The sequence below is a fragment of the Zingiber officinale genome, chromosome 1A (genome assembly GCF_018446385.1).
Source record: "Zingiber officinale cultivar Zhangliang chromosome 1A, Zo_v1.1, whole genome shotgun sequence".
NCBI lineage: Eukaryota > Viridiplantae > Streptophyta > Magnoliopsida > Zingiberales > Zingiberaceae > Zingiber > Zingiber officinale.
The window spans coordinates 176771113-176796376 of record NC_055987.1 but is presented as its reverse complement, the minus strand read 5'-3'; the positions used below and the strand labels follow the sequence as shown (position 1 = coordinate 176796376).

The 25264-nt window shown below is 34.4% G+C and overlaps 2 protein-coding genes across 3 annotated transcripts; both read right to left on the bottom strand.

Moving 5' to 3' along the window:
- Positions 1 to 16789: 16789 nt before the first annotated feature.
- LOC122038497 (phosphoglucan phosphatase DSP4, amyloplastic-like) lies at positions 16790 to 22388 on the bottom strand. 2 transcript variants are annotated; one of them, XM_042598270.1, is made up of 13 exons: positions 22031 to 22387; positions 21892 to 21936; positions 21154 to 21244; positions 20965 to 21041; positions 20814 to 20890; positions 20234 to 20314; positions 19833 to 19965; positions 19006 to 19065; positions 18650 to 18706; positions 18267 to 18362; positions 17574 to 17633; positions 17215 to 17322; positions 16790 to 17130 (listed from the first exon to the last, which is right to left on the bottom strand). In XM_042598270.1, the coding sequence occupies exons 1-13, from the start codon at positions 22136 to 22138 to the stop codon at positions 17005 to 17007; spliced, it is 1119 nt and encodes a 372-aa protein (XP_042454204.1). In that variant the 5' UTR covers positions 22139 to 22387; the 3' UTR covers positions 16790 to 17004. The 2 variants fall into 2 exon arrangements, with proteins under 2 accessions (XP_042454204.1, XP_042454205.1); XM_042598271.1 differs by lacking the exon at positions 18650 to 18706 and having other exon boundaries at positions 22031 to 22388.
- Positions 22389 to 23813: 1425 nt separating this feature from the next.
- Positions 23814 to 24420, bottom strand: LOC122007251 (pistil-specific extensin-like protein). The gene is made up of 2 exons (XM_042563082.1): positions 24231 to 24420; positions 23814 to 24163 (listed from the first exon to the last, which is right to left on the bottom strand). The coding sequence occupies exons 1-2, from the start codon at positions 24418 to 24420 to the stop codon at positions 23814 to 23816; spliced, it is 540 nt and encodes a 179-aa protein (XP_042419016.1).
- Positions 24421 to 25264: the final 844 nt, after the last annotated feature.

Genomic DNA, 25264 nt, shown 5'->3' with positions numbered 1-25264 from the left:
CCCCAAACTATAACAAACAAGTAACTAGTATTGTGACTAATGGGGCATCTCCTTTAGCTAGTTATGGGAGCTAATCTTCATACACTTCGGATGGAAAGGAAAATAAATCTCAGGACATGCTGGTGTAATAACCTTATCAGGGCCGACCTAGATTTTGAAGGATCAGTGCAAAAAATAAAAAATAAAGAGGCCCTTTATATTCATATAAAAAATAATAAAATTGATAATATAAAAATAATTTTATTAACATAACACATAAATTAAATTTATGTTTAGGGATTTTAGAATTTAGGGAGATAGAAATAGAAAAACACTGATGAAGGAGGAAGAAAAAGTTTGCTGTCTTCTTCTATTATTTTGTAAGCATTTATTTTTAAAAAAATATATAATTTTTTTTTAAAAAAATTGGGCTTATCTTTTTAATTTATATTTTTTCAATAAAGGTTCTATTAGCATTTACTTAAAAAAACATTAAAAAATTATAAAAAAAATTGGATCCACGGGAGGTGGGGCCCTATGACCAGCCCCACCTTGACCACCCTATGACCAGCTTTGAACCTTGCCATATATTCCATGTAGATACCATAGAAGTATGGGATAGAGGACCCCCTACTTGAGCTCTTTGGCACCTTTGAAATTTTATAGATTCCTTCGTTTATGGCCACGGAGAAGGAGTTTATGGCCAAGGAGAAGGAGGTGGTGGTAATGCACTCTCAAATTCATGAGATAAAAATTATAGAGAACTATAGGCTAAGAAGAATATCCTGAAGAAAATATTAATACACTGAGTCAAATGTTTTCTTCAAGTCAACTTTCATGATGCAACGTAAAGATAGCCTTTTTCTATTGTAGTTCATCCTGTATAAGTAAAGCTGTATTTTTGTAGCATTTGCTTATTCGATCCTCCTCGATCTCACTGCTCATTTATACGACTCTATCAAGTCTAACGTGGATATTATTTTTTTTCTTTTTTAATGAAAATTGATTTATTATAAATTTGTGATATGTTTAAGATTTTCATATATGCATATATACTGCAAGTTGAACTTTTGCTTTTAGGTGATTGAAAGCTATCGACGTGTCTTCTCAACTTGTTATTAATTGAACACTAGATCATTTGGACCATTTGACTCTTCAATCCATTCGATCGATCATAGAGTTCAACATGACAACTGAAATAACATATCCAAATTGTTAATCCCGTATATATGCATGGATTTGTTAGAAGAAGAGGGGGTGAATATTGTGCGTGCTTGCAAATTAAATTATATTTTCTCGTATTGTTATTAGATGCATATTACATATATGACACGTTATTTAACATGATTTATGATTTTTTAGAATCGCTATGTTTATACCTTTTGATTCTTTAGACGAGTTACTCTCATAATCTAGTATTTTTCTCCTCTTTAGTAGAAGTTTCATTGTCCTCAAGGTGTAGCGCAGACGATGGGCACATGACATCTCTGGCGTAATGATCAGGGGCCGATTTTCAAGAACCACGCCTATGACCTGTGGTTTATCCCACCATGCGCCTATGACCTGTGTACTTGCATATACCTCTCTCTATATCCATGGAACCGGTACTAGAAGGATCGCTAAGATAACGGATCTATCTTTTTTAAAATAGAAGTTTCACTTCAAGTTGGCTTCAAGAGTATCTCTTTTGTATTTTTAATTGTTTAGTGCATCATTTTATTAATAAAAAAACATATAAAATGGTGACAAAAGGTGAATACGTTCGTCCCCAACGTCCTCGTCAATCCGTCCCAGGACCAACACGGAGGAGGTAAATCACGGGCGACTACTAACCTTTGGAATAATGACTAACACATAAGAGAGGTATTTATCTCGACTTTGCCAAGATTCAAACCCCAGACTTTGATATCGTTGTAAGAATATTTCTACTATCAAAACTTGTCAAAGATGCAACACTTTATGATTTAGAAAAAGATAGAAAAAAAGGGGCTTTCTTTTCAATCTTGGATGAGAATTGCATAAAAGTTACGATTCCCAAGTTTCTAACCATCTAGCACGCTAAATCTTTAATTATATGTTGACTACTATCTTATGATCAATGTTTTTTTCCCTCTCCTATCTTATGTCATTGTTTGTGAGCAAATTGGCATTCATCTTCCAATCTAAGAAAACTCATTTCTACCAAACGCTTAATGCATAAAGAAGTTCACACAAATCTTATTAGCCCAACAACGACAACAAACACGGGCAGCTTTGGAAGTAAACAAATAGTGTTTTTTTAGCTAAGTGTATATAAGTTGTGTTTCGGATTCATCGCAAACTAGAGAAAGATCTTTTATTTCTATGGTTAGTTCGGACATCTAAATTATCAAAATAAACAAACTTACTTCAGAAGTATCTTTCGCACGACCAAAATCAATCATTTGCTACAACCCACCAATTTTCCTAATCATTTTAATTGATTAATAAATATACGACCTATGTTCTGCATGCTTTGAGAAAATGGTCAATCATGTGATTGGTGGTGTCATAAGTTGTGGCTTGACAAATGGCAGGGAGTACTTTGTAGCAACCATCCAGAGACAAATAATTGTTCTCAGTCAAATATTTTGATCCCCAAAACCATGTGGTGCCTAAAAGTAATACATCTAGCTTCCATGGGTTCTGTTTCATAGTTGCATAGGTAGATGGTCAAGTTTAGTCTCTGAAAAGGAGGACAAGAGTATTAAACTTGGAACACTTGAGTCTGGAATTTTTTGTATGTTGGCACCAGTTGTTATTTGTCAGTATTTGTAGCATTATTAAGTTTTCTAGATCCATAAAACTAATCATGTTTCAAAGATGTCTAGTATTTATTGTACAACTCATCTACAAATTGGAGTTAAAGATGTTAACTTGAAGATATGCTTCTAGTTAATCCATAAAAAATAATATAATAGACCTAGATGTTCATTGCTAATACTCTAGCTGATCTGTTTAGTTGAAACTAACACAATTTGACGATGACAACAACAACAACAACTTTTCTGCAAATTGTCCTGGTCATAGTTAGAAAATTTGGAGGCTTTAGGCCTCTAATTGCTGGACTAGTCAAGCACACAGTTAAAAGGAAATAAACGGATGAGAAGTTAGCACTGCAACTTTATGACCTTGCATGTTTATACAAATGTAGTAATTTATAAGATTCAATGAACCAGGATTAGAAACTCCCACTGAAGTAAAAAAAATATCATTCCATCTAATCCCAAACATCTCATTCTTTTTTTTTCCCTACTTCAGCAAGCAAACGGCTTTATTTAATTGGCATCTTATCATCTTCGTAGGATTGATATCACCAGCTGCACACAATTTTCTACCGTGGAGAAGAAGTTAACTTGACATGAGAGAAAGAGACGTGTGTGATAACTACAGTAATTGTCTGAGAAAGATGCACAGGAAGAAAAAAAATTGGAAATAATTCTAAAACAATGACTGGAAAGTAGAATTGAGTATGGTTCAGAGGATCCTTTACGGAAAAGGACGGTTTCTTGATATATATGAACAGAAATGTCATTCAGAAGTCTTGTATTGGTGCCTAACATACTTGTTTCCTCACCAAACACAGTCACTATTTCAAACTTCAATAAATAGACATTTGAATCCGTTTCTGAAGGTTGAACTACCCCTAAATGAAAACGTTTTCCTGTTTGAAATGACATGTTCAGAACAGTGAATATCAGCAAGGTAACAAAATGTGTCCTGATTGTTGGCCACAATTTCTCTATTCAGCGCACACAATAAGTGCATCAATAAAGAGAGACTCATGGTACATTTGAATTGCCATTTTCATGCTACCAAATTCTAACCTCTTATGTTAGGTTGGTCAACTGTCATTGTTGAGTGTCAAGACAGCTCACTGGATGCCATAATAAAAGACTACGACTGCTTTTGGATTCAATTCTAGAGTCCCATCCATTTTTAAAATGGATTCTGCAGCAAACTAACTTTGCAGGTCTGCTTCTGCCCTGACATATATATCTTCAGTGTATAAATGAAACAGGAGACTTATACTCTGATACTATGGTGATGTACAAGATACTGTGAGGGGCACGGACGACCTTCCTGTTGGCATGCTGCTAACCTTATCATGGAATCTTTCATAAACTAATCAAGCATGAGCATGATGTGGATCGGCTGCCCTCTATTATGAGGATGATATTCACACGCAGCCAGAGCTCATAATGGCATCACTTGCGTCTACTCCGGATGAAGAAAGCCCAGTTGTGTTCCGCAAGAAATAAAAATATAAGGTTTAATATTGAATAGTTTTGAAATGATTCAAAGAAATAAACAACGGTTGATGCAAATGCTATCTGTATAGTGTCACTACACGAAAGAGAGTAGATCAGGAGAAAGCAAATAAGACTGAAGCTATGAGGGAAATTGTCTATCCAAGGTTTAAGCTATAAATTTTTTCTACCTGGGGGTGATCTATACACATTAAACGAGAGGGTGAATAGCATGCTCACCCTTTACCACTATCTCAAATCTTCAAAAGACGCGATAATATGTTTTGAAATGAAAAGACAATGTTTTTGAGTTGATGATAAATGTATAAAATGATACCAGAACTTTTAAAATTAGTGGCCTGTCTTTGTTAAGTTGTGTTTATGGGGTTGTTCTTGTAGAGATAATGTGTTTTTGATTTGCAGTACAGGAGGAACTATGCTTTATGTTGCAGTAACTTGGGTTTTGTTCATAGGCCAACTCAACTAAAACATCTCACCGTCTGAGCTATTGAGAGAATTCCAGGGTTCATCAGAGCTTTGTGGGAGCAGATTGCTATTCAGTTACTGGCTCGTCTTTGGCATTTGATCCATCCCAATGTCATAATCAACTTTCAATGCTTGTTCATAGTGCCAATGAAGGAAGCCATCAAAGAGGATAAGGAGGACATTTTAGTGGACAGAGCAGGCTGAAGAGCTTCCACTATGAGAAATTTGGGCATGTCTAGAATATTTACCATCTCTCCATGGCTCATATGGCCTGATCAAATGCTACTCTTTAGGAGAGTACATCAATTCACACCCACTTTAGATTTTATTCTAATATTGCATTTGATAATGAAGAGTATTTATTTTTCCTTCAATTATAAGTTGCGACCATTGCCTTATCTCATACAGTTAGCTTTTTCATCCATACGTACATCTAATATCTTTTCATTCCACACATATGGATCATCCTCTTAGATTATAAATTCAAAGGCCCTTGAGCACATTTTTGGCAACATATCTTTCTTTGTTCTTACACATACCACCAGCATGTCCTTCCACTAGCATGCCCTTGAGCCTTATAAATTTTAAGTTTATGTGATTCTTCATCCTCAGTCCTCATTAAATAAACATAACAATATCTAGAAAAATCATCTATGAAGGTAACAAAATAATATTTTCCTCCCCCAAAAGGTGCAGCATGTAAATCACATACATCACTATGCATTAATTCCAATATAGAACTAGATATTTTTATATTAGGAAATGGAGTTTTAGTTATTTTGTTTTGCATGCATAAATTTCATTTTCTAGCATATTATCTTTACATTTTGGTAGTAAACCTAGATTACTCATGTCTTGCATTTTTGTAGAATTGACATGTCATAAATGAAAATGTTACAAATTAAATTAAATGAGTCAACCATATAAGCAGAAATATCAATTTTATTTATATTCATCTTGAACATTCCATCATACACAAATTCTTTGCCAACAATTACACCTCCTTTAAGGATGGTTATAAAATTAGATTCAATGGCAATTTTGAAGCCACACTTGCTAAGTATGCTTCCAAAAACAAAGTTCCTCCTAACTTCATAAACATGATACACATTAGTAAACGTAAGTGTCTTTCCTGAAGTGAACTCTAATTTGATAGTACCAATTCCTTTGACGATTGTCGTAGAGTGGTTTTTCATATAGATAATTATCTCTTCTTCTATCGGTGAATAGGTAGAGAATTAGTTTCGATTGAAACAAATATATCTTATAGCACCAGTAGCAATCGACCAATCCAATCATTGCCACATACTCAAGATTTCATGTCTAATTTTATTTCTTTAGGATACAACATTTTCTCTTTTGTAATGCCCTGGTTTACAGCAATGATGGCAGTTTTCTTTTCTCTTTTGGTCCCTGGAGTTTTGTTTGTTGTCATAACTTTCCTCTTTTTATTTTTAGAGGAGTGACCATTATTATTGTTCCTCATATTTTTGACTTCCTCCACCATTATCATCTTAGGGGACTATTCCTCTGAATTGTTAGCACAAAAATCTTCCTCAATACGAAGATGGATAGTCAATTCTTCTAGAGATAAGTTATCCTTTTTATGCTTGAGATTATTTTTATAATCTTTCTATAAATTAGGAAATTTGTTAATCACTGAAGACACAATAATAGATTCATCCATATGCATTTTATGTTGTGCAAATTGATTATAAATGTGCATGGTGGTAAAAGATGAATACGTTCACCCCCAGCGCCCCTGCCAACCCATCCCAGGGCAAATTGAGTATAAATGTGTATGACTTCATGGAGTGTCGACCATGCGATATTGAAAAAATTTGAAAACAAAAAATTTCTTTCTTGTAGAATCTTCAAATTGATACTTAGCTTCAAGTGAATCTCATATTTCCTTTGTGGTTTCCTTGTTGTAGTATTGGTCAAAGAAAGCATTGGTCATTGCATTGCAAATATGCTCCTTGCACTCATAATCGTCTTGATTCCATTTTTATCTTGCTCTTGTTTGTGTCATGGTTTCATTTTCTTTTTCCGCCAGTGGTGTGGTAAGAACATATACTACATTTAACGAAGTGAGTAGAAAATGTAATTTCTTTTGCTAATGATGAAAGTTTTCTCCATTAAACCTTTCCAACTTGACAAAATCTGCAACAAAATTACGAAATGAATTTCCTTGAGAAGCCATAAATAGTTTCTTACAAGTGCTGGTTAGAAATTGCTTTGATCAGGAAATTTTTTGTTGTTGTGCATGATTTGGCTTCTTCAAATCCACTCTTGTCAGAGAACTAGTGTCGTTGATGAACTCCATAAATCCTTCAATAAATTAGAGAATGAATACAAGGCGCATACATTCGCTTTCCTTAAGAAACTATTTGCTCCCACGCAAACTAAGCAAATGTTCCTCCAGAATATAATGAATTCCTTAATACTATTGTTTCTAAAGTGCATGCTTGAAAACAATCCCGAATACTTTAGATTTATTCAAGCTCAAAAATTGAATGCTTGTATATTGTTACTGCAGTATAAAAATATACAAATAACACTTTTGAAAAGCAAGTAATTTTGAGAGAGGAAAGATTTTTGTTTTCAAAAAGGAGGATTGATTGTTTGTGCAAAGTGATGTTTTATAGTGTTTGAAACATTGTTTATGAAATGACATATCTTTTGGATCATAACCTTTCATTCAAAGATCAAAAGACACCAATACATGAAGAAATACAATTGAATAGGCACAACTATTCAAGTTTCTTATTCCTTTCATTATTATTATTATTATTATTATTATTATTATATATATATATATATATATATATATATATATAATATGGTGATACCCTATACACTCGGTCGTGCGCGACTGCTGGGTGACTCTTATTGAGTCCGGGCACTAGAGCGACCGAAATCCACTTGGAGCTCCCAGGAGTGGTCTAGGCGCCCGATCTCAGTGAAAGTCGTCTAACAATCACCCACGAATGGGAGATCTCTCTCTCTCTCTCTCTCTCTATATATATATATATATATATATATATATGGAAGCAAAGAATTGTACGTACCTTTGATGGGTTTGTCGTTGATCCACTCAACCCATCCCTGGTTGCATCCTGGCACAATACCTCACCAGCGATGTGCACCAACTCCACTTCCTCCCCGTAGCCACGTCGGTAATGTGCACCAACTTCACTATTGCAGCTGCCACAGCCGCCGCCATCACCACCCAATTGCCTTTCCCCATCGTTAGTGCTCTCAGCATACAGAACTTTAATTGCATATCACTACAAAAAAAATTGTCATTTAGCGACGGAATTTGAGACAAAAATATAGTTTCATCTCTAATATAGCGATGGAATTATAATTCCTTCTCTAATTAGAGACAGAACTATATTTCTGTCTTTATTTTGGTTGTTTATAATAACAAAATGATTTAATCAGTAAAAGTTAGTTATGAAAATAAATTATCCGTCTCTAAATAGAGACAGGTATTTTAATTCTGTCTCTAACAAGAGACGGAAAAAATATTCTGTCGCTAACATTGCGGTAATGTATTTTAATAATAGAGATGAAAATATTTTTTTCGACGCTAATTAAAGATGGAACTAATATCCTGTCACTAATTAGACACGTGGAGAGACATGTTAGAGACTGACTATTAGTTTCGTCGCTAATTAGAGATGGAACTATTAGTTTCATCGCTGAATAGCGACGAAACTAATAGTCTATCGCTAACATCACGATTTAGGGCATAGGAGCACATTTTCGAGAGCAGATCCTCTGGTCCGCAAATTGCGGACCAGGGGATGATCCATTGCATGAGGACCCTTGATTTGGATGGACCCCATTTTTAAATAGGTGAGGTCCATCCAAACCAAGGGCTCTCATGCAGTGGACTATTCTTTGGTCCGCAATTTACAGATCAGAGGATCTCTACTGCACATTTTCTCGCCCTCTCCACCATGTTCGTGAAATCAATCCTCCATCGACTGTCTCCTCCAGCGCCCTCTCTTCAAGTGACCGTCCCATCTCGGACGTCCTCTGTTCTAGTGACCTTTCCACCTATCGATGCGATCTTCTCTTTCCCTCTTCTCCATTTTACCAGTTAAACCCTAACAGTGTAATCTTGGTCGACTGCAACCTCATGGCGACGACTTGGCTAGCCCTAAGCTCGCGGTGGCAACCTTCGTCGGCCCCGACCTCACAGCGAAGAGCTTGGCTAGCCCCAAGGTTGCAATAGGGAGCTTGGTCGACCCTGAGCTCGTGCTAGTAACTCTGACCGCCCTTGAGATTGTGGTAGTGAGCTTGGCCCAACTCAAGACTAGCTACCATGAGCTGGTCAGAGCTGCCGCTGGATTGATCGGCCCTCTTGGCCGCCTTTGAGTTCGCGGTCAGGAATTTGTAGCTTTTAGGTTGTAGAATTCTATTCTAGTTGATTTTAACCTAATTTAGCAAGTTGTAGAATTTTAACATAGTATCATTGTTTTGAAAGGACAACTTCTTAATTTCTTAATTATATACTTAATTTTTTGTATGTATAGTATGGTTTATGAATACATTCAATCATGTGTGCAGTACCTCTATTGTATTAATTGCATACTACGTAATCAATCTTATGTTTATTAGGATACAATATACATGAACAAAGATTGGATGTACAATAGATTAGAAAATGGATTTATTCGAGATGAATATTTTGCTGGAGTTGAAGAGTTTGTGAACTTTACAAAGAGTCATCCAGAATGTATTGATGGTGTCATGTTACGTTGTCCATGTAATCATTCCAAATATAGAAATAAAGCTTTCTGTGATGAGGATACAGTGAAAGTGCATCTATGTAAAAAAAGATTTGTTCCAAATTACTACAACTGGTATTATCATGGATAACCTTATTTGTCTCATAGTATTGGAACTTCGGTTGCTTCGAATCATCATCTAATGAGAATACCATGCAATCAATGGTTTATGATGCTATGAATGATGTTGATCATTCAAATATAGATGAAATATCAACACTTGAAGTTCAACAAATGTATGATATGTTAAAGGCTACTGAAAGAGAAGTGTGGAAAAGGATTTCGTCTAGTCATTCTCAATTATCAACTACTGCATGTAAGGCTATTGAATATCAAGGCAGAGCATTATTTTTCATAAAAATGTTACGATGACATATGTCAATTAATGTCTAAGTTATTTCCTGTTGATAACATAATATCTGATAGCTTCTATAATAAAAAAAATTGGTGAGAGGTTTAGGTTTACCTATAGAGATGATTGATTGTTGCATTAACAACTGCATGACATTTTGGAAAAAAGATAGTGAATTGATTGAATGCAGAATTTCTACTCAGCCTCATTATAAGCATAATAGCCACATACCAAGGAAGAAAAAGAAAAAGATTGCATAGAAAGTTATGTATCATTTCCCATTAACTGCTAGACTCTAACGGTTGTATGCATCTACTACAACAACAAGCTACATAAGGTGGCATCATGAGCATGTGCATGAAAGAAGTATAATGTGTCATCCTTATGACTCCCTTGCATGGAAACATCTTGATACAACATTTTTCTCATTAGTAATGGAACCACGTAATGTGAGACTGAGACATTCTACAGATGGATTTCAACATTTGGTCAGTCGGGATAACAACATTCATCTTGGCCAGTTATAATAATATCTTACAACTTACCTCCATAGATATATATGAAAGATGAATTTATGTTCCTTATTGTACTTATTCTAGGGTCAACTAATCCGAAAGAGAAGATAGATATTTTCTTGTAATTTCTGATTGCCGAGTTGAATGAATTATGAAATGTAGGATCAGTGACCTATGATGTTGCAAGCAAAACTAATTTTAGATTACATGCTGCATTATTATGGGTGACCAGTGATTTTTCAGCATACTTAATATTGTCGGGATGGAGCATAGCTAGTAAATTAATATGCCTACACTGCATGATATAGTTTGATACATTTTCATTACACTGTAGTGGGAAGGTATCTTGGCTTGATAATTATCGTAAAATTTTACCAGTTTATCACCCTTTCAGGAGAAATAAGAAAATTTTCATTAAGAATGTTGTAGTCAGAAACTTCCTCCAACAATCAAGTTAGGTGAAGAAATCTTTGACCAAATAGATAGCTATGGATTTCTACCAGTATTTGAGACTAATTCTGATAAAATAAATAAATACATCATTAGGCAGTGCAAATGTGGTTAGAAGAAAAGAAGTATTTTTTTTGGAGTTGTCATATTGCAAGTATCTACTCATTCGCCATAATTTAGATGTGATACACATTAAGAAAAATTTATTTGATAATATTTTTAACATTGTGATGAATGTACATGGAAGAACTAAAGACACTGTAAATTTACGTGAGAAATTAAAAGAACTAATCAGCATACCAGAGTTGTATCAGGATGAAACAACCAATAAATTCTCAAAGGCTTGTTATACATTAGACAAGATGGTAAGCAAGTTTTATATAATTAGTTGAAAGAAATCAAATTCCCAGATGGGTATGCCTTGAATATGGATCGATGCATGGATATGAACAGGTTAAAGATGTTTGGAATGAAGAGTAATAGCTGTCATGTATCCATGCAAAGACTTATTCTAGTAGCTTTCCATGACTTCCTCAAAATATTTGGCATACACTCACAAAATTGAGTCAATATTTTAGAGATTTGATAGCGAGGTGTATTATGATGAATGATATGTTTTAACTAAAAACAAGCATTCCTCTTATACTATGTAAGCTAGAGCGTATTTTTTCAACTAGTTTTTTTTATTCAATAGAACATCTACTAGTACATTTAGCATACGAGGCACGAATAGCTGGTCCTGTGTAGTACAGATGGATATATCCATTTGAATGATTTTTAAGGAAATTAAAGAATAATGTTCATAATAAAGAAAGAGTTGAGAGTTGAAGAAGCATCCTCTTTCTGCTCCTTTTATTTTGCTGATAATGTGAAAGCCAGACATCGCAAGTGTCCTAGAAATTCTAATGATGCTCAGTCAATAGATCAATCTATGCTTTCTATTTTCAAGTTTCCTGATAAGCCAATGGGAGCATATATTTTTAGATGGTTAACTCAATAAGAATATCATGTTGCAAGGGCATACATACTCTTAAACTGTTATGAAATCAAACCCTATATAAAGTAAGTTGACTTCTTAATCAAACATTTATCCAATTTAAGTTATTTACCGATATCCCAATTTTCTTAAAATTACCTTATTTTCTAACTTGTATGAACAACAACTACAAATACAAAATCCATCAATTTGTGCAAATGAGATAGCTGAAAAGTTAGAGATGGAATTTATATTATGGTTTCAAATCTATGTAAGTTAGAGGATAATTTTAATTTCTTACATCCATATTAAATTATCAGAGGCTTAATCTATATCATAATTATTGTTATAAGTGTCCGATCGGAGAATATCTAATGTGTAAGATTCTAGGATAATCAATCTTACATCTAGAGCTCTCCATAAAATAATAATGTACTCTGAGTACTATGTTAATGACTTTAAATTTCACGTGACACAACGAGATTCACGCAGACTAACTTTCAATTCGGGTGTTTGTGTGAAAGGATCTATCAACAACAATAGTTCTGAGTTTGATTATTATGGGAGACTTGAAGAAATCATAGAGGTTGAATATCCTGCCTTATCCATCAAAAGATGTGTGTTATTTAAATGTTCTTGGTATGATCCAACTCTAAGAACAGATATCAGAATACATCCAAACTATAATTTAGTTGAGGTAAATGTAAACAAAAGCTTTAACAAATATGAATCTTTCATTTTCATGGTACAAGCGGGCATGTTTCTATCTTGAATATCCCACAAAGAGAAGAGCTAGTGAATGATTAACAGTTTACGGAACAAAGCCTTGCTCTACCATAGAAATGTCGAACTTTATCACGACCCAAAACCATGATGCATTTCAAAATGATACAGTGGAGATACATTCAGTAGGTTCTTATATTCAATTAATATCTCAATTACTTGTAGATTAAATATACCTTATGAGGAGATAGATGATGAAGAGATGTCTAGCAGTGAAGAGCTTATTGAACTAACAGAGTTTATTGAGGAGGACCTACAAAATGTTAATGATTAAAATTCTTATATCTCACTAGTTATACTCTATTATTCATTAATGTTAAGGTAAATTTCTATTTAGAATTAAATATTCCTGGTTATATCACTAGTCTTATTCTATTAGTCATTATTATTTTTTATGATTAAAACTAGTATGTACGCATATGTGTTATAATGTAATAGTACAGATATAGACATATCTGATGTTGGTGGCCAGATTGTTTTACAGATTATTGGGGGTTTAATAAATATTGGTATTATTAGTATTATTCACTGTATCTATTTTTTAAAAATATATTTCAAATATTTTTATTTGTTTAATGTAGTTTTACCCTAGATGGTCATAGAGTAGCTGTCTACATCATATCCAAATTTAAAGAGCGATTTAGCCCTGTTGGTACTTCATGGAAGTGGATAGACCAGGAAATGAAGCAATTTTATTACGCTGAGTTTTTGATAAGCAATTTTAATTATCATGATTTTTTATGTTTTTTTATAATAATTTGTGAACATATTACTACAGAAAAGATATACTTGGGAACCAAGGCAAGAGACGGAATTTTATGCCACCTGGAGGGCAGTTTGTGCTAAACTCTACAAAGACATGCTATACAAAGCAAGACAAAAGGGAATAAAACCATCCTATGTACCTGAGGACATTTGGGATGCATGATGAGCCATCTAGGTTGCAGACAGATGGTAGGAAAATGAAATGATAACTCGAGCCAATAGAAAGAGTGAGCTGGCTGGCTCTAGTACCGGATCCACAAAGCATACTGTTGGATTTCAATCGATCGTCGAGCATGCCTTAGACTTGGTGAGTTTACAATTAATAAATTATATAAGAATTTTATACTTGGATTATAAATGAATTCTAATATTTTAAAATAACTGAATTCTTTAATATTCAGGAACATGAGCTTTAGCGAGCTCCTACTTGTTGGGAGATATTTATCAAGACACACAAGTCAAAAGATGACACCTTTATAGATTGTCGATCGTGGACATTATACGTAAAAATATACACTTTAATATATTTAACTATTAACAATAATTACCTATCATTTTAATAAATATCTGATAAAAATACTGTTTTTAATGTAAATATAAACAAATTGTTGCTAGGGTTGCACGGGCGTTTTTGCCTAGTTTAGAGGGAGGTGAGGAGCAGACTTTATCCACTGCCTAGATAAATGATATTTATTATGATGTGGTCGGTGGAAGGAAAAAGACATCCACTCTCTACGGTCTTGGGCCCCAGGCAAGAATTGTATATGATCAGGCGATGACTCCTAGGGACAGGGGTTATCCTAGCACATCATCTAGCGCATCCGGATCATCTGCTAGACTAGATGCCTTAGAGCAAGAAAACACAGATTTAAAGACTCGACTCTCGATCCTGGAGAGAGAACTTCAAGCAGAGCGGCAATCCTGAATGGATCTTGAGCAAATTGGTCAGGATTTGTGGAACTTCTTAGCTCAGATGAGTGCAATGCCGCATCGTTTTGCCTCTTAGGAGACTCAAGACCCTAATAACCCTCTTGATCAATAGATTGTCATAGGTGTCTTAACCTTTTACATTTTTTTTCCACTAATGAAACTATCTCTAACGTTGTGTTGTATCTTTTTAAGAACTTCGATATCTATTCTATACAACACCATCATTAGATATCCAAACTAGCATTCAGGTATATGTAAAATAATTTCATATTATTAAATTTAATATGTTATTCATAATTGTGTATTATTTTTTTCTTTGTTTTATTAATAATCTATCATATTAAAATCTCTACAAAATTGATTACTATTCGCTAGTTTTGGATTGGATTTTCTTTGCTGGAAGGTGTTTTATTGTGTTTTTAAAATTCAGATGTTGTAGTACTATGCATTCAGATGTTGTTGGAGATGTTTAGATATTTACCTTTGTTTTTTGTTTGGATATTTAGTTTTAGTTTTGTGCTTGAATTATTGTTGTTGGAGATGTTGTTGTATTGTACTTGTGTTTGGATATTTACATTCAGATATTATTTTATATTGTGTTTGTTTAATTATGAATGTATTATATTGTTTGAAAATTATCGTATGTGATGGTTTAGAAAATGTAAACAGGGATAAATGTAGAAACATATCTTGGATGTCAAAATTTTTAATATTTAGCGACGGATATTTAATTTTTCGTTGCTAATCTTGACAACAAGAATACTTGAAATCACAATATATTACGACCAACTATTAAATTTTCATTGTTAATTAGAGATAAAATTTTAATATTCCGTCGCTACTTAGAGACGGAAAAAAAAATTTCCATCTCTAAGTAGCGACGGAAGTTAAATATTTCATCGCTAATCTTGACACCAGAATATCTGGAATCGCCATATATTGCGACCAAATATTAAAAAGTCATCTCTAGTTATCAACGGATATTAAAAAATCGTCGCTAATTAGAGACGGAATATTAAAATTGTCTCTTATTAGAGACGGAATTTTAAATATTCCGTCGCTAATTAGAGACGGAATTTTAATATTCCGTCTCTAATCAACGATAGTTTTTTAATGATCCGTCGATAACTAGAGACGGAATTTTAATATTCCGTCGCTAATCTTGACTCGAGAATATCTTGAATCATCATATTTTGCAACTAACTATCAAAAATTCATCTCTAGTTAGCGACAGAATTTTAATATTCTGTCGCCAATGCCAACTAACACCGTTTACATATATAGCAATAATTATAATATAAATTAGAGATGGAATATATGTTTCGTAGCTAATTAGTGACAGAAGTTAAAATTTCGTCTCTAAATAAAGGCAGCGACAAAACCCATATCTACGCATTTATCCGTCTCTATTCGTCGCTAAGCTCGTCTAGCAACGGAAAAGTTCATCTCTAACGCTATATTTTTTTATAGTGTATGTTTTCAACTCTAATCAATTAAAAAATAATAATAATAATAAAACAATGATAATAAGAGAGACCGGCAGGCTGTCATAAAATTATTTTCATCGGATATCTTAGTGTACTTTGCCTTTAATTTGATAATGATGAATCTTGATCTTTCTTTTTCTCATCCTAATTAGATGTTGATTCTCCCAACTTGTTGGTTTTTGTATGAAATATTGCCTAATCCTATCTTAAATTTTGATGAGGTTCACAGGTAGAACTTTCATACAAAGATTAGAGTGTAGAAAGAGAATATCTCCTTAACAGCATATGTTTGTCATGTCACTCTTATGTTAATTAAACAATCTCTGAGGGTGTCAGCCATTGAGTACGAGTACCATGACTCGCCACTCTTTAGAATGTAACAATCCTAATTTATCGGTCAATGTAGTTAATATTGATTTTGTGTTTGTATATTGTAAATGCTTAAGAGAGGCGAATCTTCATGTTTAATGCACATAGTAGTTAGTGCAAGTAGAATTTAGCTTTTGTAGATAATCTCCCTCGCCAAGCAGAATTTCATCCATCTTTTTGCAGATGTTTATATTTGATCCCCATGCCACAATGCCTATCCACTCCAATCCTTTGCTTGACCACCGATCATCCTCTTAGAATTCTAGCTACTTAACTCGAGAAGTTTGGTTCCACACAAGATTCCGCACCTATCCATGACATAGTTTGTTATACTTACACATTTGTATGCGCTGTTTGTTTTTGTTTGCCTCAACAGTGGATTATCTGATGCATTAGGATCGCTTTAGTTTGGATAACATTTTTAGAACGTGATGTTTAAATCTGAATACTTTGCTCGAGGATTGTTTCGCCACTCAATACATTTTTCACTTCAATTAGACAAATGCCACTGGAAGAATTTATTGTGTTAACATTCAGCAATGAAAATAATTCATTGCCAACGGAGATAAATGGCAATGAAGAAAGCAAATAGATGATTGGCATGAATGGACCAACAACCAGATCAAGTGAAACAATTTATTGTGCTTCTATTGAGAAAAAGTCTGCAAAATTGAGATGTCTTCAAACCTATACAAATGTTTATGTCAATGCATCTTGGTGCCACTGATACTCAAATGCACAGTAGTGAATCTGACTGTGCCTGGTATATTGGCAAATTTGCATTGGTGACACCTGAAGGGAAAGTAAAATTCTTATCCAGAAAAAGAAGACTGAATTGGTGGCTAGTCATTAAAGGATTCAAATAAGTCTCTGATCATCTGTCTTTCCTCCTTTTTAAGGTCAGGGTCTTTGTTTTCTAAACGGTTGCTTAGATCCATTGCCTCAGTACTCATGTCCCTTTTGACAATCTGCAGTCCAAAGAGAGAACACCATCCAATCAATTAATTTTTGAATGCAGAGACCATGGAAGAATTCAGAATGGAATATCTTACTTCAACATAGTTGTTTACATGACCGTCACTATTTGGAAAAGTCATCAACTCATTTTCATTGCACATCCATTGACCATCAATTATATACTTGTACTCGTAGTGTCCCTCCTATCAAAAATTCAAATCAACATATGTTGCTCAGAAGATGGTTCTAATTATATAAACTACCACACGTTCTACTCAGTTTGGCTCAACCAAGAAACCAATTCAATATATCAAAATAAAAATTTTTACAATTTCAACTAGAAAGCAATCAAGAAGCCCAACATGAAGGCATAACTGAAGAAAAACATACTATTAAAAAGGTTCTCATTAAGGAAATTTTAATAAGTTCAACTAGAGGAACTAAGAATACTCACATTTAATTCCTTCTCAAGAATCCACACCCCTTGTTCCTCGTTGAACGTCAGAGGAATTTTCTGAAAAAGTAAGAATACATGATTCATTAGTCAAATAAATCTTTTAATGATACATAATTTTAAAAGGAATTTTTAAATGATATATATATATATATATATATATATAAGAACATATTCTTTTGAATTTCAAAGGAATTCCATCACTAGTAATTATGTTAGACTATAGTTTCCTCAGTCGCTTGCACATTCAGGCCTAGTCAATAACATTTTTTAAATAGTGTAGCATGGAAATTGTTATACTTAATTTGAAGTATGGAAATCATCATATCCAATTTGTTCAAATATTGCAGCATCGAGAGCTAGGGTCAGCATGTAGGGAAAAAAGTTTTAATTGATTGAAAACTAGAGGAAATGTTGGAAAGGAAAAATGGTAAAGAAAATGAGTAAGCTTTATGTATTGCTACTCAAACATACCTGCGAATAAGTTCTGCAAAAATATTATTTTAATTAAGAAAGGACAAAAGACAGCAAAATGGTGAACAACTATTAACTGCTACATGACTCTAAAAGTAGATATGCTGCAAACTTTAATTACGTGGTGACTATATATAATTTATCATTTCAAATGCAAATCAACAGAAGTCAAGATTATAGTTGCAAATTATTTTATTAAAATCATAGTAAATAACACACCTGCCCCCATCCAACATCAAGTCCAGAAATCTCTACTGAGGAACATCCACCACCTTTCCACATAAGAGTGACAGAGCTCTTAGATAGTCCTGTAAGCTGCAAACACAATGCATGTTTGTTTAAATGACAACTATAAGAATAAGAGAGTTAAAGCATAATCTATGGTCTAATTTAATTTACCGAGTATTAACAAGTAGTAAATCTTCATGTTTAAGAAAAGGGATTTGTTAATATGAAACAAAAATAATCAATTACGACAACATATGCATCTGATGATAAAACACCTGAGCACTCAATTATATAGGAAACAAAAGTCATTAAGCTCTTCATAGAATAGATAAAATGAATTAAGCTAACTGGTTTTAGAAAGAGATTCCACTAACCATATCAATTGTTGCACTTTTTATTGCATCCAACTTTGGGAAGCATACTCGCCGACTCTGAGATAAAAAATTAAAGAAAAAGAAGACCAAGTGAAACAATGCTGCGGTCTTGTTTAGAAAGAGTCAAATATTTTCATAAATGTTTCCAAAATTGCAACAGAGTGCCTAAACTTTGTTATGTTTCTAATTGATGCGAAGCTGGGTTCTTGTCAAGGTTTCATCACTTTTGTTTACATTCGTATTTAAGCACAAATGATCTTATTTTTAAGTTTTAAGCATAACAAAAAGATTGTTATATTATATCAAGGCACCAGCTCAAGCTTGACAAAATAACATGCTGAATATTATTATAGTACCTGCAGTAGTTGGTGACCTTCATTTAGCTTATAGCCCTCAATCCAAAACATATATGCCAACTACAGATTAATAAACATAAAGAAAAATTACAACGAATTTACACATGACATAAATCTATTTTAATAACAAAAGCTGCAATTAAAGGTTAGCTTTTAAGAGTTAAGCTTTCAATTATTAATAAAAAGAATATTGTATAGCTACACACTTCCTAAAGGGAAAAATTCTCAAACATACAATAGGGTACAATTCATATGTAAAGACTAATAGTAGCTCAGAAGTTCCTTATTTGATAATCATAATAAACTCACATACCTACCAAGGTACAAACAATAAAATTTCTTAACCCAATTTCTCCAATTTCCAATAACATATTTATGAGAAAATGTACACCAAATATTATCATATGTTTTAATAACCATAAAGATGTATTGTAAGTTAGACAAAATGTGAGACCCTTCAAGTAGGAAGCTATGGCAGTGTGAATGCTTCAATGACAGAAAGCACAACTGATCCAGTAGTGCTGTTTACAATATTCTCACCATCATCTTCATTATGATCAAGCCACATTTGTCACATAGATTGAGATGGTATTGCCGTGTTGTGAGAATACTAATAAATTTTATAGCTAGAAAAATTTAATATATTAGATTGGAAGGATAGAGGTAGAAAGAACAAAGAAAAACAATGGCCAATGAAATAAAAAACAATGGTGCAAGGGATACTGGTATAGTTTTTTTGTAGAGCTCACTGGTATATGAGCTAACTTATGCTTATGAAAAACAAAGTATGAATGATAAGATGAGATGTGCACAGATTAGTCTACTACCATGACAGAAGGTGCTCTTCCAAGCCCAGCTGTACAATGAACATAAGTTACTCCACGGTTGCGCTTAATAGCCTTGTATAATTTGCTAACAACTGCAGGAAGTCTGATCCTCAGGTCAAATGCATCAAAATCCCTACAACATCACCAATAATAGAATAATATACGGGAATAATTTATACAAATTTCCAACTATGAATACTTCTTGGTTATTACTTAGTTTTAGTACTAATCAAAATCCAGGAATGAAAAGTAGGAACCTGTTGTGCAAAAAACAATAGTCCTTATGCAGGTGATAAATGACAGATTTACAATATGGTTGTTAATTTAAGCAATATATTGTTGATGATATACATCATATAAGTTTGATCTATGAATTCATCCATAACAATTTCCTAACTCACCTAATTTCAGCCCGAATATGCTCAATATCACCACATTTGAAGGCATATTCACGGATGGCACTAATATCCACCCCAAAATATCTGTGTATATGAATGAAAGAAACAAGCCATATAGGCAAATCTTTCTGACAGCATTAAAGGAAAGTATATGAATGACCTTAATAAAAAAATTTCAATCACTATTACTGAGTCCAAGAAATGAAACTGTAATAATAAATCAGGTCTTCTTCATAAGATGTGTATATTCAGTTTTACCTTCTCACCGTGACAGGTGGATTAATAAGGGATTCATAACACTAGATGTTTCCATGTTGAATTCAAATTGCCTTGTTCAACGATCACAAGTAAACTCCACTTTATAGAACATGCAAGATGGAAGCATGCTTCAACTTTTCTTCTATCAAAGATTTTAAGATACATATGAGGAGCTGCAATCGCTCATTGCAATTTCAAGAAACACCCATTTTTCAAGAATTTCCTAAATGCACTCCCTCACAAGTAAAACTAGTCCATTAAAATCATGTATAGGTTAATTTTGAGAAAAAAAACCATCACCACTAATAAAGAACAATCAGGATACTCAAGATCTGGGTTTTGCTGCAAGCAGAAGATAGTTCTCACTCCAATTTTGCGAAGTTTATCGACGTCTTGTGGAGTCTGAATTGAAACAAACTTCGATCAAAGATCAAATAAATATTATTATTTATTCAAGATACGAACCAGAAGAGAACCTGTAGACAAGAACCAATTATCATGCTAGGGTATATGAAATTATAGTTCATTCCAAGCTCATGCCTATAGGTCATCACTGAACACATTTGCACAAGAGAAACCCTTTAAATAGTAAACTAGAACAAATATTCACCTAAAATAAATTGAAAATAGATCATTATCCAACATAACAAAGTTGAAAAGATTACCGGAACCCATTGCTTTTGACATGTCATTGCTATATATGTCAGACTTTTCAGCATCAGCATTATCCATATTTGAACCAGAGTCATGAGTGAACTGGAAAATGATGGAATTAAGGAGTGCAATCAGCACCATTCTAAAACAACACTACCATGAAAACTGAGAGGAACAGGTTGAACAAAGGTGCATCGATCGGACTCTTAATGCCAAATGATTTAAAATTTGATTCAGTTCAGCCTTAGGAAATGACTTCCTCATTTTAAAGGGAAAGATTTTTTTTAACATACAAATTAAATCTATCCTTGCGAAATGTTTTTCATTAACAAAAGATTTCACAGTCCATGCGCTAAAGAACGCATCAAAGATTTTCTTACGGATTGTAATAGAAGGAAAGCAATGATATAGGATAACAAGACGTAATTAGCGAACAATGTATGAATGAAAAGAAAAAGACAGACAAAAGAAAACTTAGCATTGTTTATTCCCTCATCACCCATCATCAAATTAACCAACATTAGATTTGTCCGAGAGTTCTATCAATAATACCCTCAATACCAACTCACACTCCTAAATCAAATCCCGACTACTCAGTCCCCCGATCACCAACCAAAACACAAATAAGCGAAAAGTCTCAACGAAATGAAACATACTGAAACTCAACAACTAGTGGGAGATGCTCAACAGTTGTCTCGAAAAAACTAAGTAGGACAAAATTGACAGAAGAAAAGAAGGGTTCCACTCACATTCATGGCGATGTTTCCTCGACGATGATGACTTCGCATCATCCCCTAAACAAAGAAACGGAAGGCAAGAAACTAAATCCGGAGAAATTCGTGTCAAACGAAGCCCAACAAAGAAAATCAAATCCACAGCAGAAGTCACCAGATTTAAGGTCCGATGTGCAGAAGTCACCAGATTTGAGATCCAAGGTGTTCTCGAACGGCTTTCGAAGTCGGGCAAAGGCGGAGTTGAGTATCGGAGAGTGCTCATGACTGGTGTGGTGCGACAAACGACCAAAAAGTAAAGAAAAAGAAAAGGGAGAGATACTAAACGGATATGTGATCCGCACCACCACCCCTCCGCCCTCCAGAGCGGCCTCGTCAAGTACCAGGTTGGGCCCTTCTACTTCACCTCTCCGGACTGCTATTACCCTCACGCCTCCAGTCCCTTGGCGACGGCGAAATCGCTGAATAAGCAACGTTATGTTTTGGGATGTCATTTTGGGTTGCAAATAATTAAGTGAAGTAATTTTGGTTTTGAGATATTACGCAATCTGCAACGATGCGATATAATTTGGCAAAAGTTAAAAGGCACATTTTGATATTTTAACTATGACAAAGGTGTTTCGTTTTATTTTATATTTAATTTATGTAAAGGATGTTATTTTTCCAAAATGGCCCTAAAAAAATTCTTGCTCCCATCTCTCTCAAATATCCTTTTCAATTCTTTCTCTCGGCACACATCCTGGCCTTTCTCTTCATTAGTTAACATCTCACCTATTGGGGGAAAAAATAAAATAATAATCAAGCCGGTAAGATTGAGTCGGGATGATCAATTTAATTTCATGAAAAATATTCATCGGTCTCTTAATAAATTAGACAGTATTTATGGTGAACGATCTAAAAATCTAGTATCTCTTAATTATAAATTTTATTTGAAAAAAAAATTATAAATATATTATAATTGAGAATTGAATCATAAATATTTGTGAGACAAATTAAATTATCAAATATGATTTTACATGTCCAGAAACTCATTAACTCGTATTGTTATTAATAATGTGCTGATAACAAAATTAGATCCATCATTATATATATATGGTCTAGTCCTTATAGAATTAGATATTCTGATAAATTTCTATGCCTTGGAAAATATGAAATTGTCACCCTAACACCGATCTATCTGTTGCATCTTTATAGGATTTTTGAATTTCACAATTAACGCTAAGACGATGAGATTTCCTCTACAACCATGTTCCATTTAATTTTGTCATCATTCTTTTGATACATGATGTGAACGGAGAAGAAGTGAAAGAGTAAAAAAATTTTATTATGAATGAGATCTCATATTAATAGTTTTATGATATGTTGATTGATTTATATTGATTCATATGTATTGATGATGTGAATAAATGTACGAGAAAAGACTCTCTCACACGTTAATGTGTAGGAGAGGTGCAAATTCAAAGCCTGGATTGTATTGAATCATGTTGACTCGTATGTAAGTATAACATGCGCACGTCGAATATCGAACAAGAATCAAATATCGAACAAGATTAATATAGAATCAAAACAATCGAATGAAACGCTTCCAGTTCAAGTTCACCGTAACCACCAGTTAGTGGGAATCACAATTTATCATTATATCCTGAGCCCCTACCAACCCATTTCAGGGCAACACGAGAGGCACTTACCTCTTATGCGCCAGCCTTTAGACGGGGAACAGGGCAGGTATACTTATAAGTATATCTCAGGTTGCTTTACATTAAAAATAAATATAAAATAAAACGAAATACCTTTTCCATAATTAAAATATGAAAATGTGCCTTTTAACTTTTGCCAAATTATATCGCATCATGGCATAATACCACAAAATTACTTCACATAATTATTTGCAACCAAATTGACATCCCAAAACATATGATTAATTGTTGCATAATTTGCGATCAGTCATCGTCGCCGTCGCCAAGAGGATTGGAGGCGTCAGGATAATCGCAGTCCGGAGGGGTGAAGTAGAAGGGCCCAACAGTGTACTTGACGAGGCCGCTCTGGAAGGCGGAAGGGTCGTGCGGGCGCACGCCGGAACGGCCGCCGCCGAAGTCCGTCCTGACGTTACAAGTGGAGTCCGGCGAGGAGTCCTCCAGTCGCACCGTGCAGTCCTCCACCTCGATAGCCTTCCCGTACGCCCGCTGCCGGACCACCTTCAGCTCGAACTCCCCCTTCTCGTCGGTGAAGTCGCTACCGTGGTAAACCACCCGCCCGCGGCAGTCCATGCAAGTCACCGCCACCTTCGCGCCTGGTGGTGTATAAATTACGTACCCAATTGATTGTGCCTTATTTTGGTAGCAAAGAATCGTACGTACCTTTGATGGGTTTGCCGTCGATCCACTCCGCCCATCCTTGGTTGCAGTCCTGGCACAATACCTTGCCGGAGATGTGCGCCGCCGTCACCTCCTTCCCGTAGTCACTCCGGCCTTCAACCCTCCCTGCCACCGCCAAGATGACTACTGCAGCTGCCGCCGCCGCCACCGCCACCCAATTGCATTTCCCCATCGTTAGTGCTCTCGGCATATGTTTTCAACTCTAATCGATTTGCCATTTTATAGGGAGAGAGGGGAAGAAGAAAGTGAACGTGATGGCGACGAACTAATATGGAGACGTGGATGCCATTTCATCTGTAGTTCAACTCTTCAAAGATTGTTCCCGTCTCGTTTTATTATTTCATTTTTTTAGAGTTATAAAAATATAATGTGAATAAATGACCATGATCGTGTTTAAAATTAAAAAAAAAACAAACAATGATAATAAGAGAGACCGGCGGCAGCAGGCAGTCGTAAAATTACATTCATTGGTACTAGATTACTTATGGAGCTTTGCCTTTAATTTGATCATACAGAGGAATCTTGAATTTTCTTTTTCTCATCCTAATTAGATGTTGATTCTCCCAACTTTATTTTTGTATGATATCTTGTCTAATCCTCTATCTCATTAGCAGCATGTATTTGTCGTGTCACTCATATGTTAATTAAACAATTCTGAGGGTGTCAACCATTTGGTACGAGTACCATAATTTGTCACTTTAGTTGTAAGTCTGTCTCAATGAGGTGCACTTGATCTTGTGGTTTCTGTTTATAAAAACCCTATTTCTACTTCCTTAATTAAGAGGTAATCCTTAGTTTTGTGATTTGTTTTTTCATAATAGCAATTTTGCTTGGCATGCTGGTTTTGGCCATTGCTAGGGTGCTTGTTCTTCTTACTAGCTCTTGGTTCAATTAGGTGGGTTTGTGCTTTCGTTGGAAACCTTCAATTGACTCTTTTCAAATATCCTGTTGTTCTCCAAGACTTGGAGTCAGACGATTAGATTTTATTGTTTTATCTCTTTGTTTTTATGCTTGAA

Coding starts and splice junctions, on each gene's coding strand:
- LOC122038497 (XM_042598270.1), bottom strand. CDS start 22,138: ATGAGCACTCTCCGATACTCAACTCCGCCTTTGCCCGACTTCGAAAGC. Junction 20,315..20,813: donor CAGCAAAACCCAGATCTTGA/GTATCCTGATTG, acceptor TCATATACACAG/ATATTTTGGGGTGGATATTA. Junction 18,363..18,649: donor AAAGTGCAACAATTGATATG/GTTAGTGGAATC, acceptor TTGTGTTTGCAG/CTTACAGGACTATCTAAGAG.
- LOC122007251 (XM_042563082.1), bottom strand. CDS start 24,420: ATGGGGAAATGCAATTGGGTGGCGGTGGCGGCGGCGGCAGCTGCAGTA. Junction 24,164..24,230: donor CGACGGCAAACCCATCAAAG/GTACGTACGATT, acceptor ATACACCACCAG/GCGCGAAGGTGGCGGTGACT.